This window comes from Malania oleifera, chromosome 5 (genome assembly GCF_029873635.1).
Source record: "Malania oleifera isolate guangnan ecotype guangnan chromosome 5, ASM2987363v1, whole genome shotgun sequence".
Classification (NCBI taxonomy): Eukaryota; Viridiplantae; Streptophyta; class Magnoliopsida; order Santalales; family Ximeniaceae; genus Malania; species Malania oleifera.
Genome location: NC_080421.1, coordinates 8,868,962 through 8,886,004, shown reverse-complemented (window position 1 = coordinate 8,886,004; position 17,043 = coordinate 8,868,962). Strand labels below are relative to the sequence as shown.

At 40.6% G+C, this 17,043-nt stretch overlaps 1 protein-coding gene across 2 annotated transcripts in view; it reads right to left on the bottom strand.

The window, feature by feature from the left end:
* Positions 1-17,043, bottom strand: part of LOC131156493 (diaminopimelate decarboxylase 1, chloroplastic-like) — a 44,457-nt gene that overhangs the window by 23,539 nt on the left and 3,875 nt on the right. For both annotated transcript variants that reach the window (XR_009137009.1, XM_058110219.1), the window contains exons 4-5: positions 13,355-13,516; positions 10,812-10,997 (exon numbers count right to left, since the gene is read on the bottom strand). Coding sequence is in view for 1 of the 2 variants with exons in the window: in XM_058110219.1 (XP_057966202.1) it covers positions 10,812-10,997; positions 13,355-13,516 (348 nt within the window). In the remaining variant the exon portion in view is untranslated. The remainder of the gene's footprint in view (positions 1-10,811; positions 10,998-13,354; positions 13,517-17,043) is intronic.

Here is a 17,043-nt window from a genome sequence, read left to right as displayed (position 1 = left end):
TCTTGGCTAACATTTATAAAAGCATAAATGGCATAGCCAATTCATGCCAAATTAGTGAGCATGGTTGCAGATGATATACAAAATGATGAGAACTTATCTACCTTTAATTTTGGCTTCTAAGTCTACTTTCGAGCTATTTACAACCTATACGTGAGGATCTATATATTGTCAAACCATTGTCCTCAACACATTCGGCAAACAATTTTGGGTGTTGGTAGCTAAAAAGATCTAGACCTATCTGAGGCTTCAAAAATCAATCCTCCCTTGAGATTTGGTGAAAAGAAGCAGACCTCCTCGAGGTTCAAAAATTCCACGAACCTTTTTTGAGGTTTGGCAAACAGACATAAACCTCCATATATTTTTCTTTATTAATGGAATTTTGCACCCTGCATCCCACATGAATAAAAAATAAAGGCATTTCCATTAGTCTTTTTATCCTCGTGTGTGAATCAGGTTTGCAAGTGAACTAGGCACATTCTTATTTTCTTTTTGACCATTGACAACTTATACTCATATGAGTCAAGAATATCCATTGTTTACCACCTTGGACTTGAAGGAATGTTTCGATAGTTTATCTGCATACAACAAGATTTGTGAATTTTTTTCTTGCGCCCTAGCCATTGCTTAGACAGCCCCTTTAGAGGTTTTCAAACTTGTGAGTTTTTTTTTTTTTCTTCTTTTTTGTTTATATATAATGACTTTCAAAGTTCATATAATCATAAGCACACCTTCAAGGGTAGTACCGCTTCAAAAACTTTCCATCAATTGGGCCAATTTGCAATCCATCTTTGACAACCTTCTTGTACATCCCAGCAAGAATGTCTTGAACAACATTCCCATTTTAGAACAAATTTACAACTAAAATAGTGGGAGATTATGATCAATCCATGAGTTGCTAGAACCAAGTCTAGTTGTCAAAATAGGACCTGACTGTGAAAGTTCCCTCCTTGCTCAGGGCTCACTTGAATTGTTGGAGAAGCCCTAGCTCTGAACTTTGTAAAGTCTGCTGTAAAAATCAATAAGAGTATCAATTTACCAGTCAAAAACATTCTAATCGGTGGTACGTTCCAAATGCTCCCATGGGTTGAGCATTCTTGGATATGGCAAATGAAGGCAATTTTGTTGTAGGCAAGTCTATAAATAGACAAGAATGAAACGCAAAGTTGGGAGCCACCACACAAACATCGTGCCAAAAATATATGTCCTCACTGTTTCTTACATCAAAATGAATGTGAGAAAATAAATTCTCCCACCCTCTTCTAATGAATTTCTAGACATAGTACCATAGTTGTTGTTGCCTCCCTACCGGCCAAACTGTCGTTATGAAGGCCATATATAGAAACAATTAACTTCCCTCCAAAAATGATTCTTCTCAGACATGAACCTCTAGAGCCATTTTCTACAAGACCTTATTAAAAAAGAGAAGGGATCTAAGATCAAACCCTCCTTTTTGCATCAGTTGCTTAATAACCCCCCACCTCACAAGATGATATTGAATTCCTCTCCTGTGTTCCCCCAAAAGAATCTTCTCTCAATGCATTCCAATCGATTGGCCACCGCACTAGGGATGGAAAACACAGACATTATATAAATTAGGAGGCTGGCCAAGGTTCTTTTGATTAAAGTGAGTCTACCATCCTTGGAGGGAGACGTCCTTTTCCAGATAGCCAGCTTCCTTGCAAATCTGCCAAACACCCTTGTCTTCAAACTTGGCTTCCAAAGGCAGGCCAAGGTAAGAAATAGGGAGGCTTCCGAAGTTACATCCAAGAATTTTTTCTGCAAGGAAGGGGTCATGGTCACAAGGCCCCACAGGAATAATAACACTCTTGCTAAAATTCACCGTCAGACCTGTGACTGCTTCAAACCCCAGAAGGATACATCTAAGGTTAAGAATTTGAACAGGATCATCTTCGTAGAAAATAATAGTATCATCTACAAAAAAGAGGTGGGAGACTATGAAATTATCTCTTCTCCTTCCAACGTTAAGACCCTTGAGAAGGCCACCTTGATTTGCCTTGATTATCATGTGGCTCAAAACCTCCATAACCAAGATAAATAAGAGGGAGGAGAGGAGATCTCCTTGCCTCAAACTGTGAGATGATCTAGAAATTTCCGTAAGGCAGCCACTAATCAACAGAGAAAGAAGTGATGGAAATGCAATGACTGATCCAATTGCACCAAACTTGCCCAAACTCATCCTTTTGAGGATATTAAGCAAACAATTCCAATTCACATGGTTAAAGGCCTTTCCTGTATCCAGTTTACACACTAATCTGCTTATCCCTTTAAATAGGTACTAATGACCTCATTTGCAGTAAGGGCAGCATCCATGATTTGTCTGCCTGCCACAAAGGCATGTTGGTGCTTCCCAGCCACTTGTGAAATTGCCAATTTGAGCCTGGCAGCTAGAATTTTGCAGAGGAGTACAAGCTACTGACCAAGTCGATGGGACGAAAATCTTTAATGCTTAGAGCCCCTGCTCTTTTAAGAATCAGAGAGACAAAGTTTAATTGATACTAGTTAAAAATCTCTAGGAATATGGAAATCTTTAAAAACTCCAAAAATGTCTTGTTTAAGGGGGTCCCAATGCCTTCGAAAGAAAGCGATACTAAAAATGTCAGGTCCTGGAGCCTTGTACCCATTGCAGATCATCTCCAAGAATCCTTCTTGATATACAAATTTTTATAGAAATTGCATATAACCCTTTTGATGTCTCTCTTCTCAAGGAGTGCGCCCTCCACTTCCACTTCTGTCAACAAATTATATCTTCAATGCACATTAGTCGTTCAATGAAAAGAAACTAGTGTTCCTGTCTCTTGCCTTCAACCAAAGGGCCCTAGATTTTTGTATCCAGGATATCTCCTCTCCTCTTAGCTAATGACCACAGCAAGGGCTTTACTGAGGTCTTGGGGCTGTTGCCCTGCTGCTTTTTCTCACGAACTAGCCCTTCTTCTCTCCTTTTTTTTTTTTTTTTTTTCGATTTCCTCAAAATGACACAAAGATCTTTCCTTGAAACCTTCAAAGGAGAACTGATCATTCTGCTCACTATAAATTCATTTTGCTGAGAACTCAGTCTGAAACCTTCCATTTGAAGCTGGGAATGCCAAATTCCATTTTATTTAATTCAATCAATGGGACTAAGAGACCGATATCTGCAGCAACTAAAGAAGAAGGCTCCTCAATAGGGACTAGAACCAAGTCGCCATCCCGAAACCCCTGCATCAGAGACTCCTCCCTTGGGTCATCTACACCCAAGGGAGTAGCAAAAGGTGAGAGTTGAAAATGGTGGGGGTTGGGGCACCAAAGACAAGCTTGGGGTTGCTCTTGTGCCACTGATCAGGTCAGCTAGAAGGAGCGAAAGGGCTGAAGGTGTTGGGCTTGAGCGGAGTCTGCAGTGATCCAGCTGGGAGATATCCCAAAATGAAAGCCAGCTTCTCTTAAGCAAGTGAGCCTTTTGAGCCATGGGGAAGAAAGCTCAGGAGATTCAAAAAACATTGAATGCAAATTGACCAGAGACTCCTTACAAACAACATTCGCAAAGGAGCGAGTGTTGCCACTTTTCATCTTCTACATCTGCAACTTGGCAACAGAGAAGCTCCAGCCACCACCACAAGGGAGACATGTGCAGAAGGCTGACAGCAAAGAGGGAAGAGGGGCAACCTGAAATTCTGAGTGGGGAGGAGGCTCAATTAAGACCTTGGAGTTCTCAAAAATGGGCCTTGGGCGAGCAGGGTGGTCAAGAAGAATCTTCTGCCTAGCTGCCACAAGGCTAGGAAGAGCTTGGACCACCCTTTCAAATCAAAGCCCTCAGGGAAGGCCACTGACCTCCATCCTCCAATATTCGTCTCCGTAAGGGTGAGAAATCTCCCAAACTGGTTCTCAAAAAGGTCAAGTAGGAAAGTCTTCTCCTCTCGATGAAGATGATGATTCTCCCATCGCCTCTCATGACAGAAAGTGAACGATCGACTTAAAGAGGATTCAAATTCACAAAGCGTCAGCGATGTCCGATAATGGAGGTTGCACCACTGCAATGTCCAGCAATGGCTAGGGTTTGAAGGCTGCAATGCCAGGTGTCACAGTCCGACTATTTTCACACCACTATGAAAGGGTCGTGCGGCGCTAGCTAAAGCACTCTTGTTTAACTAGTCATCCTATTGTTTACCAACATTCATCCACGAGACACTTTCATTAGCATTCAATCAAATGGCAACAGAAATAGTAAGCAATCATGAAAGCAGTTGCACGTAAGCAGTAAACATTGAAACTAGGCAATTCATTAACAACACCTCCGTTGACATCGTGTGTTTAGCGAGGGAGGCAAGTAGGCTAAACACGTTAACAATAGCTAGTGAGTTTTACAATGACTGATGAACACTCGCCTCCCCTAAAGAGGTTTTTTATGTAATTATCATCTTGGCACTAGGAAACATCAAAGTGACCGAGGAGTCATACTGTCATATTTGTCATACAAATAAAGTACTAGCAGAAAATAACCTTGCACTAGTATTTAAATGATGAAACTCATCCCAAGTACACGAAACAAGCGGTCACAGGCAAGCATAATGCCCTGAACAAGCTTAGCTCGTGACATTCTTCCCCACTTATGCGGTCGACGTCCTCATAGACTTTGGCGGTAGGTACACTTCAACTTTGTCCATGAACGATTGCATATCTTCCGCTAAAATCCAACTGATTCCTTTGTCATCAAGGCATTTCCACTTCAGTAGGAACTTCTGCTGCTTCTTCCTTAAGGATATGAACTTTCTGCCTACAAGGATCTCTTCAACTTCACGTCTGTCAAGTTGTACTGTCTTCAACTCTATTCTGTTGGACTGACTTTTGCTCAGGTTATTGGTGTCAACGTACGGCTTGAGGCAACTGACATGAAACTGCGGTCTTCTCCACTGATCTGCCCACTTCTTCATCTGCTTAGAAGCTTTCTCCAGATAGGCTCAGGCAAACTCTGCATTCCGTCTCCATTATCTGGTGAAGATGTACACCCCGGGACTCTTTCGTTTGTACAGCTCGCCCACTGTGTGAGGTAACAGCGGCTACTAGCCTGCAACAAACTCAAAAGGACTCTTGTCGGTTGTTGAGCTCCTTTGGGCATTGCCACAGAACGGAGCCACATCAAGTAGTTGCACACCATTCTCCTGATTGTCATTAACAAAATGGCGCGAGTACTCTTCGTGTAGCTCTCTGAATCTCTTCATCTGTCCGTCTATCTGTTGGTGGTAACTCGAAGAGATGTCAAGATAACATACAACAACAACAACAACACCAAGCCTTAGTCCCACTAAGTGGGGGGTCAGCTATATGAATCATTTTCCGCTAATTTATGCAATCATGGACCATTTCTTTTGATAGATTCAAGGATATTAAATCCTTACTCACTATCTCCTCCCAAGTTATTTTAGGTCTACCCCTATCCCTTCTATTGAACCCCACAGTAACTAAGTCACTCTTCCTCACAGGTGCACTATAAGGCCTACGTTGCAAGTGTCCATACCATCTGAGTCGTCCCTCCCTTATTTTATCTTCTATAGGAGCTACACCTAACTTACCACGAATATGTTCACTGCTTAATTTATCTTTCAATGTTATACCACTCATCCATCTAAGCATTCTCATCTCGGTAACTTTTACTTTTTGGATATTATGTTTCTTTGTCACCCAACATTCCGATCCATATAGCATAGCTGGTCTTATAGCTGTCCTATAAAACTTCTCTTTCAATTTTAAAGGTATTCTACGATCATATAGCACACTTGAAGCACTTCTCCATTTTACCCAACCTGCTTTAACTCTATGCATTACATCATCTTCAATTTCTCCTTCAACTTGCATAATAGATCCAAGGTATCGAAATCTACAAGTGCAATTTATTTCTTCATCATCAAGTTTAACTTTGTCTCCAATATTCCTCCTATCATTACTAAAATTACATCATCAAGATGTGACCTGAATATCCTAAAAAATTCTGTCAAGAAGTTGTCAATGAACATTAAGTCTCGGTCACAAACAATAACTTGAGGAACACCCCAATGTTTCACAACAGTCACAAGGAACAAGTGTGTCATCTCCTTTACTGAACAGTACTTTGGTGCGACCATGAAAATACCATACTTCTTCCGCTCCTCCCTTGTCTTGTTGGCAAGTGAGACAAGTTCTAGTACAATCAACCACATCCCGTGTGTGCGGCCAATAATACCTCCTCAGTAGTCCTGTCATTGGAGTCATTCTCTTCGAATACTCCTCAACGAACTTCATGCAATATGTAGTAAGGCTAAGAAAAGAACACAACTCCTTCACTGTCGTGGAGATCTTTCGTTCTTGAATCATCCTTACCTTCTCCATACCCCTCCGGATACGACCTTGTTCAACCACATGACCAAGGAATTTGTTGCTCCGCTGAGCGAAAGAGAACTTCCCCTTCTTCACATACAAACTGTTTCCCCTCAGCCTGTCGAACACCTTCTGTTTTCTTCTGAAACAACACTGATGCTCCCAAAGGTGCTTTGGAAGGGACAAACACATCCCACTTCCAATCCATCAAGTTGTTTCCCCAACTCTACTATCTCTGGAGGCGCCATCCGACATGGCCCTTTAACAGGTGGTTTCACTCCTGATAACAACTCGATCTCATGCTCCACAATCCGTTGTGAAGGCAAATTGTGAGGCAGCTTATCCAGCAACACCTCCTTGTACTCATCCAACACCGCTTGGATGGTCGTAGGCTCCAGCTCTTGCCCTACTTCTTTGTCTACCACCACCGTGGCTAGACATGTCTGCTCACCTTGACCCAATCTCTCATTGAGTTGTATAGTTGAAAAGGGCTTCTCGTCGTCTCCTTTCATCGCAACGACTTGCACCATGCACGAGTGATCTCCCATCAGACATAGAAAACCAACCGAAGGCATCAGCATTGCTCTCGTCCCCCTTAGGAACTCCATCCCTAGAATGACTAGAAAGTCATCCAATGGCACCGCTATGAAATTCGCATGACCTTCCTACTATCCAAGCTTCACAGTTACTTGCTTGGCTACTCCCAAGGTAGGCTGGGCTACAAAATTAACTGTTTTCATGCATCCTGTATCCTTCTCCAAGGATAAATTGAGTCTCCATGCTTCCAACTGCGAAACAAAATTATGAGTAGCCGCCGTATCCACCATAGCACGGGTACTCTTCCCATTGATCCTCAAGTCCACAAACATTAACCTTTTTGCTCGTGTAACTTTCGGTGCTTTCGCCTGCTTTTCCAATGCGCTCACTAGCCGCACTGAACCTACCCTCAGGGCATCATCCTCATCCTCCTCGCTTTCCACCACTTGCCCCGAAGTGGAAGCTTGTAAGGCATTGAGTAATCCCTTGTGTTGACACTCACTCACTTTGTGAGATCCACCACACAAGTAGCACGAAATTTTACTCTTCCCCTTTCCATTGGGTGTGTTGAACCCTTGAGGCGACAAAACTTCCTTTGAGGTTGATGATTTAGAGTCGGCTCCCCCACTCTTGGGTTTGCCTTTCTTGAAAGACTTTCCACTGTTTCCTCTCCGCCAAACCGTTTGGATGAAACGGTATCATCACCAAAGTAGTCAGTCAAGCGTTCTGCAGCAGCTTGTGCAGTTGACAAGTCTTGAACTCTTTGCCTATGTAGTTCTGTCCTTGCCCATGGTTTCATCCCCTCTAGAAAATAGAACAACTTGCCCTTCTCCGACATATCCCTGATATCCAACATCAAAGCAAAAAATTGTTTCACGTATTCCCTGATTGACACCGTCTGCTTGAGATCTCTCAGCTTTCTCCTTGCATTATACTCAACATTCTCAAGAAAGAATTGGGTCTTGAGCTCTCTATTCAAGTCTGCCCAACTATTGATTACACAATGTCCAGTTTCAATCTCTTGGTACTTGGTACGCCACCACAATTTGGCATCACCAACCAAGTACATGGTCGCAGTATTCACCTTTGCCTGTTCTAAGGTCATCTTCACAGCGCGAAAGTACTGCTCACCCCCATACGTCCTGGGTTCTGGTACCTTGGTCTTGCTAACTCCTGGAGTGTTGGAGTTCCCCATAGCAAGAACCATCAGATTCAGCTTTGCATCTAGATTCACCATCCGAGATTGCAAAGTTTCCACTGTATGGCGAAAGTCCTTTGACATGTCGCCTATCAAACCTACTTGATGTTTTTGTGATCCCATCACTTCATCAACAAGTTCTCTCATTTGGGCCACCTTCGCGACCACAGCGTTGGTTGTTGACTCAACATGTGCTTCCAGCACGCTAATCCTCTCAGCATTGTTTGGTGCCATGGTCACTTGCCAAAGCTTTCCAAATCCCATAACGAAGGTAACTGAATTCTCGTAGCAACTGAGCCTTGGCTCAGATACCAAGTGTCACAACTTTGGCTCAGATACCAAGTGTCACGACTTTGGTTCTGATACCAAGTGTCACGGTCCGACTATTTTCACACCGCTATGAAAGGGTCGTGTGGCGCTAGCTAAAGCACTATTGTTTAACTAGTCAGTCTATCGTTTACCAACATTCATCCACGAAACACTTTCATTAGCATTCAATCAAATGGCAGCGGAAACAGTAAGCAATCATGAAAGCAGTGGCACGTAAGTAGTAAACATTGAAACTACGCAATTCATTAACACCTCCGTTGACATCGTGTGTTTAGCGAGGGAGGCAAGTAGGCTAAACACGTTAACAATAGCTAGTGAGTTTTACAATGACTGATGAACACTCACCCTCACCTAAAGAGGTTTTTATGTAATTATCATCTTGGCACTAGGAAACATCAAAGTGACCGAGGAGTCATACTGCCATATTTGACATACAAATAAACTACTAGTAGAAAATAACTCTACACTAGTATTTACATAATAGAAACCCATCCCAAGTACACGAGACAAGCGGTCACAGGCCAGCATAATGCCCTGAACAAGCTTGGCTCGTAACACCAGGCAATGGGGTCTGGAAAACCGAAGCCCCTTCCAAGGTCGCCTTTTTCACCTGGGAAGCTGCTCTAGGGAAGATCCTCACCCTTAACAACCTTCAAACAAAGGGCATATCTACTGTGAATAGGTGTTTTCTGTGCCTCAAAGAAGTGGAATCTATTAATCACATCCTCATCCACTACTCTTGGACCAGGTTTCTCTAGAGTTTGGTCATTTCCTTGACCAATGAGAAATGGGTCACCGCAGTGTCAGTTGAGAGTGAAATTTGGACTTGGAAAGGGATTTGTGTCAACAAGTTCAAAAGGAGAGATCTCACTCTTATTCCCCTTAATATTTTGTGGGTGGTTTGGAAAGAAAGAATAAAAGGGCCTTCAATGGGAGGGCTTCGTCCTGCAGGCTGTTAAAGATAAGTAGTTTTCCATGATCTCTAGTTGGCATTGTGGCTGCCCGAGAGGGTCCTCCCTGTTTTCCTTGATTTCTTGGATGTACTTCAGTGATTGGTATTTGCTTTAGTTTCTTGTATGTTTGTGCTGGACTTGAATGGCATCTTCTTCATGCCCAATTTGTCTTTAATAAAGTTTCTGTACTGATTAAAAAAAAAAAAAAAAAAGTTCATGATCACACCTTCTTATTGAAATTACGAGATAGTTGAGCTCAACGATGCTCCAATTAATGTTGTGCTTCAAGTCTTTTCTCATTCAAAGCTTCCAATTATTAGAAGCACAATTGGTCATTTTTTCCTATCCTTAATCCTTCTTGAAAAGAAATTCTAATTAAATGGATTCGTACTCAATCCAAAACCTTTTAACCTTTGGGAAGTCAATTGCACTCATTTCCCATGTCATGAGATCAGGCTCACAATGTCTTTATTTATCTCAATCCCATTTGACTTTATTTTCTCTCCGCATAAAAGCAGGGATAAGGCTGCGTACACTGTGACGTCCCTCCTCCTACCCTCGCAAAGCCGGGAGCTTTATGGCTTGGGGACGTCCTCTCTTTTGGCTTTATTTTCTTGACTTTTTAATGTCCCTGTTTTTGCCTTCTGTAGCATTTTTGAGTCACCAATTTGGCAAAATATAGGATATTTTTCATGACTATGCATCTTCAGTTTGAGAGGGTACTCCTATTCTGTTGAAGATGGGAAATTTGGGACTTGATGCAGCTGGTTCAAGTCAACCAAAAATGAAATTCTCCAGGTGGCTTCAGTATTACCACGTGGAAATGTTCTTCCCTCCAGAGATACAAATAAGCTATGGAAGTGAAAAACTTAGGCCCATCTTTGGGCTAACAACCTTGAAACTTTACTATTAGAGGAATAGAGTCAAATTAAGGCTGTGCCCCCTTTCTGTCCAAATTTCACAAAGCAGGGTTGATAAAAGAATATCCAGATGTTAACCAGTAGCTTGCAAGCATTTGAATCTCTCATTGATTTGTGCAGTTGGCAGGATTTTCCAATTTTCTCTATAAACGACGTAACTTCACATCAGCATTAACCCTTTTTTAAAATGTCTAGAAGTGCAATTGTTAGTTTGTTACATAGCTCAAATTAGAAACCAACAAATGATAGTGTAATAAATTCTCCCTCAGCAGTGCCATTAGTATGGTCTTAGACACAAAAGAAAGTAATTCAACGTCCAACCAAAATGCCAGGATGGTTCAATTTGGTAATTCATGATCATGAGCCATCTTTCAAGTACTTAACTGAAAGTATTTGACAAGGGTCTCAAGGTTTGAAAAAAAAAAATGCACTGGAAGAAAAAGGACCAAGAAGGCAAAGTGATCGTAATCCATGTGCCATATATGCATATTCGACAACAAAAGTAGTTGATTATGCTGGAGTACTTACTTGATAAGCATCATAGAGACTAGGACGGATAAGTTCTGCCATGCTCCCATCAATCACAATAAAATTTTTTGTTCCGTTAGTTTTGACCCCCGTTACACGATTAACCAGACAGCAAGTATTTGCAATAAGTGATCTCCCAGGCTCGATGATGAGATTGATATCTTGTGACAGAACCAATTCCCGGACCTACCATGAGCACCCAAAAAAATGTTAAAAATGGATTACTAAATTGTGCAAGGTACATTTTTTTTTATGATTTTATTTATTAGCCTAAACACTAGGAATTAGGGTCTCAATAGTTAATACTAGTTGAATCCCAAATTTCTAACTTCATCAAAATACTAGCTTAGTTGGTCATCAATTTTTTTAAAAATGACTGTGCTGGTCGCTGCATTTTTTTCTTTCTAACATGATTATTGTCAATCTTCCTAATGTTGTAACAAGACATTCTATATCATTGCAATCATGTACCATCCTAGTGCAATATCGACCACACTGCAATCACTGTCAATTCTAAATTGTTGCAGATGTGGTCACTGTACCACCTAAACCATTGCACTAGGACGGTACATGATTGCAGTGTGGTTAATAATTGCACTAGGATGGTACATGATTGCAATGATATAGAATGTCTTGTTAAGACATTAGGGGAAAAAAAAAAGTTCAGTGACAGATTGAGCATTTAACTCAAATACTCAAAATTTATGTATGGCACCGACCTACTTGGTCAATAATTTATGCCTCATAATGAAGCCAAATTTAGAAATTTCATATTTTCTTGACATTAACATATTGCAATGAAGTTGGCATCGTCATACATAAAATTATATATTTTATAGTGTATAATTAGATGTTGACTAAGATGTTGGCCACATATATATTAAGATGTTGGCCATGGCTTTTCTAGTATTGAAGTCTCTTGATCAATATATGCTAAAATTATCAAGATAATTGGAGAAGCAATTCGGTTAATTGAATTATTTGACCATAATTCAGTCAGTTTTTAATTCAGTATGGTAAGTTATTCAGTTGGCTTTTATTAGTGGAAATAGTTTAGTCACATTTTTCAATAAAGCAGTGACCAATGCCATGGATGGTGATGTTGATTTGAATAAGCACAAAAAGGCCATAAAGCAGTACCATTTGGTAAATATCAAGAAAAATTATTAAGTCTCAAATGTCAAATAAAATGCAGGAGAACTTATCCAGCTGCATCATCATATCAGAGCATTGTTGTCATCATCATCACCGTCATTTTAGAATCATAGTATTTTCCAGCCGAATAGGCCAATGAAAGTTTTGTCTTAGTTATACTAAGAACACACACTAGACATCAATGTCTTGGTGTGCAGTGGTAGCAGTATACAATTCAGCACACACTAGACATAAATGTGTGTTTTGGTGTGCTGTGGTAGCAGTACACAAGTCAAGATAGAGGAAAAGACACTAAGGTAAAGAGAAAAACTCAAGAATATTGTAGACTGCCCAATATATTGGTAGTACAGCTGCACAAGGCTCCAACGAATGGGATAAGGAAGGGTAGTCTAATGAAGTATGTAAGTAGCCTTACCCCCACATGTGCAGAGGCTGTTTCTTTGACTCAAACCTGTGATACCCAACTTGCAATTGAACAAAACTTACTAATATGCCAAGGCCAATGTTTCATATATTGGCGGTATTCATCAAAAAACTCATCCATCACCATTTCTGTTTGTTTACATTTGGTTTTGATTCAATAGGCTCCATTAATCAAATCACCAACATGAGCAAATCTCCTTGTCTCCTCTTATTAAATATCTTTTACTACCAAATAATGCACGGGGGTGGCAGTGAAACTCAATGTAGGATAAATAGAGCAGAAATAATGCTTTAATGTTAACTATATTAACAACTAAATTATTATTCAATTTTTTCCATAAGCATTGGTATCTGGGTCCCTTGCAGGGCCCAACTAATCCGCGTGGCACATGGGCCTTCCCTTAATTTCCACCCTCCACCAGATTAGTAGCAAGGGGATTTGAAGTCCTGGCCAACAACAAACATTGTCTATTTAACCCGCATGAGGTTTAAACCCTAAGTCTCTAAATCCTTGGAGATGATTTTACAGGAAAAAATCTAGTCATGGAAATTAAAGGAGCCCAACATTTTGAGATCAGGGAAAAATTTAATCATAGGAATTAAAGGCACCACATCATTTTGAGATCACTCGGTATACCAATTAAAGGTTCGCGCATTGTGTAGATAAGTTAGCTGGCTACACTTGATATCATAAAGAGTCTAGAACATATAAAGGGGATGGTTGGATAGTGGCTGCATTTACTACTCTCCCCATGGAAAAAAAAACTCTCCGAAGTTTTGTGAAAAGCTCGTAACAGAACCTTTTCAAAACCTATTGCCCTGCACTGCCATACCAGACACACCGTGAGACGCACAATAAATGCCAGCCGTACATTAAGAATTGTAATTTTACCCTTCATTGATATCGTATTAAATAACATATGTTATGCAAGCTAAATGTTTGGAATTAGAAATATGGTCCTCACAGTATCAATAAGATCTCCGGGAGTAGGAAGGACAGCACCAGCATGATAATAATCTATCCCCAGACCACCTCCAATGTTCAAAAAATCTACTTCAAAGCCCTGGGCTCGGATTTGATCAATGTATTGCACCATAAGGACTGCAGCATCCCTAAAAATGTCAACCTGAGGGAAAAACATTTATGCATTTAATGTCAGTGGCAATAAAAATCTAGATAAAGAGAAATAAACACAAAGACATTGATAAAAACAGTTCAGTAAACACAATTACATCGATAAAAACAGACTACTTAAATGAGACAAAATATATAAAATAAACAATAGTTAAGTCTAATAAAGCAATTGATTGATGAACAAAAAAATATGAACGTTGCATTTGCAAGAAATAACTAGTTGAAAAAAGTTTCAGCATTTCAGACAAGTCGGCCAATGAGACCAAAAAATACTAACCTGCTATCAAAAGGCCTTTTTTTCAAACTTGAAAATTTTCTCATGTTAAAGACACTAAACATGCAATCATGCATTTTGCCGTGCAGACCAAGAAAGGAAGGGAATTTATACTTAGAAGCCCAGCACAAATCAGCACAAGCACTCAAGAATGTTCCACATGACGAGACCCTTCAAGAGAAGAGATATAACATAACAGTGCTTATGCATAAAAAGAAAAAAGGGGGAAATTTTATATATACAATGCAAAATCAGCAAATGTACTAACTCGAAAATGCTCCACATGACAAAACTCTTCAATGCAAGAGAAATAATATAATAATTGAAATTCAATTTAAGGTTCCAGATGGGACGGAGCAAGAGTGAGTAAAAAATATGCTTTTCAGCTACTGGCATAGTGGATTAGCATAACTTATAGCAAATTAAGAATAAAGGTTAAGTTATGAAAATGATCCATGAACATAACAACATTATACATCATGTATACTTGCAGAGCTTGCAGTTTTGGATACTGCTTTAGTGCTTTCATTTAAAAGAACAGCCTGTTTGTAGGGCATTAGAAAAAGTTTCCATTAGCACGCAAGAAAATAGATGCACAAAGGGGGTGGCAATATACATATATTTTTGGATAAGAAAAATTTTTTATTAATAATCATAACAAAGTACAAGAAGTCTGGAGGGCAAGGTGTCCACACATGGAACAATGAACAAGGATCAAAGACCACAAAGATTACATAAGAGCTGCCCTCCAATTCCTTTGAAGATTGGACAGCGACTATGCCCAAAAGAAACCAAGAGAAAGGACCCAAAAAGATGCCTAGAAAATAACTCTATACAATAACAAACATGGACTCGATGAGCGTCCCTAGAAGCTCATGTGTTCCTCTCGAGCCAAAGAGTCCAAAAAATCACAAGGCTGCCATCCCATACAGCACATCCTTATTTACTTGATCCATCACCAAAAGGTGATCTCTCACATTCCGAGGTATCACCCATGCTCCTCTGAGATAGGAAAAGAGAGCATTCCAAATGTAAGATGCCACCTTACAGTGATGAAACAGGTGGGCATTTGTTTCATCACACATGCCAGGACTAAGATACATGTAGGGCCTTTTTACTTGATACATGTCATGCCTATTTAGTCAACTAAATGACAGAGTCCAGAAGGTCCAGATCTTCAAGGGAACCTTAGCAGGAACCTTAGCCTTCCAAATAATTTGGCTCCAAGGGAAAGGATTGGGGGAGGGGAAAGGTGCTTTAGGAAATGAGAGCGAACAAAAAAAAAAAAAAGGAAAACAACCCTGAGAAATCAGCCTCCCAAACTCTCTTGTCCTCAGAAAAATGAGCATACCCACCAAAGCATCCTCCCGAAAAATGAGCTATGTTCCCATTGCCCACTTTGAAATGGGTGGTTAGAAATAATTGAAATGCAAGCTGGGACACAAACTTCCAGGGCCCAGCATGAGAGATAATACTTCCTCCAGTCTCCTACTCATTTCGATGGAGCCCTTATTTACTACTAATCACCTTGTGGCATGAGGAGTATACTTCCAAAGGAAACCTCCACAACTATTTACTGATTTGGGAGATTCGGATACCATGTTACCAAGACCCAGTTCCCCCTTCTGACTTGGGACTTCTAACAACCTCCCAGCTAACCAAATCAGATGGTCCCTCTTACTCTTCACTAAACTTGGGAAAAAAAACATGCATCAGCTCCTCAAGTGCCCTGGCTGCCTTAAAAAGCACTTTAAAGAAAGTAAATATGAATGTTGGAGAGTGAAGCAGTAATAAGCATGACGCAACCCCCAAGAGACAGGTATGCCCTCTTCCAACCCCACTAATCTTCTAACCACCCTCTGAATCACCAGGTCCTTGAAGGTCAAGGAGTTTGGATTGGCCCCAAGAGGGAGGCCTAGATAGGAAAGCAGCCACTCAAGGGAACACAACACACCAAGGTTTTGAAGCTTTCTAACTCCCTAGTGGCTAGTGCTCAAATTAATGCCAGCCATCCCACTCTTGGACAGGTTTAAACCAGAGATCTTCTTGAAAATTTTGAGCAAGGAAATGGCTTTAAGAAGTTAATAACTTAGAACACTGTCCTCGACAAACTAAATGGTATCATCTGAAAACTGAAGATGAGAAACCTCCACTTCCTCCCTCCCTATGCAAATGCCTCTAATCACCCCAAATTCTTGAGCCCACATAAGCATCCTACTCAAGGTATCCACCACCACGGTAGACAGAACAGGTACAAAGGATCCCATGCCTAAGCCTTCTGGAAGCTCTAAAGAACTCTCTAGGAGTCCCTCTCCCCCTACGATTTTGGGTACTAACCATTTACAATGAATGACATATTGGTCGAACTCAGGCAACCTTGGATGCACATTACCTTATCCAAGAAGACCCAATAAACCATATCATAGGCTTTCTCAAATCCAACTTGAATAAAAGCCCCCTCCTCACCTTCTCTTCACATCCTCCACTGCCTCGTTTGCCACAAGCGCAGCAACTAAAATTTGCCCATCTCTAATAAATGCCAATTGCGCCAAGGTTAATACAGCCCCCAAGACCTCTTGATGTCTTTTAGCTAGGAACTTGGAGAGAATGTTGTAAAGACTTCTGATAATACTAATAGGTTTGAAGCCCCTCACTCACAAAGATTTCTCCTTTACGGGGATTAAAGGAAAAAGGCTAGGAAGATGGGGTTCACACAATTGTCCACCACCCCATTCCAATGAAACTCCTCAAAGAAAAGGGAAACTTCCGCACCAAGCTCTTTGTCACTTTGTCATTTGCAGCCATACACTGCTTGCATCCCCCATAATGGGTTCAAACCCTAGAAAAGAGAGAATTCCATTAATTGCATATTTGCATAGAAGAAAAATAAAAGTTTAAAATGTAAACAATATCGTCCGTGAATAAAGAATGCCCTTTGTCTCCTCTACCACAAATATGGAAAATCTAATTGCATTAAATCACATAACAACAACCTCTACCAGATTAGAAGACCTCAAAAAGTTTTATCTCCTGATATTCATAATGTGCATTGGTAGTAGACTAGTAGTAAATTGCATTCTCATCTTTCTCACATTGCTTTGCTACAGAGAGTTTGCAGAACAGGTTGTTTGCTTAATTTGGAGTTTGCGTCCAGACTCCTTATAGGTTTTCAATTTTTTTGCTTATTTCTTTTAGAATGTTAGAAGGGGTTCAGTGTCCAAAGGAAAGGAAGCTAGAAGGCTATG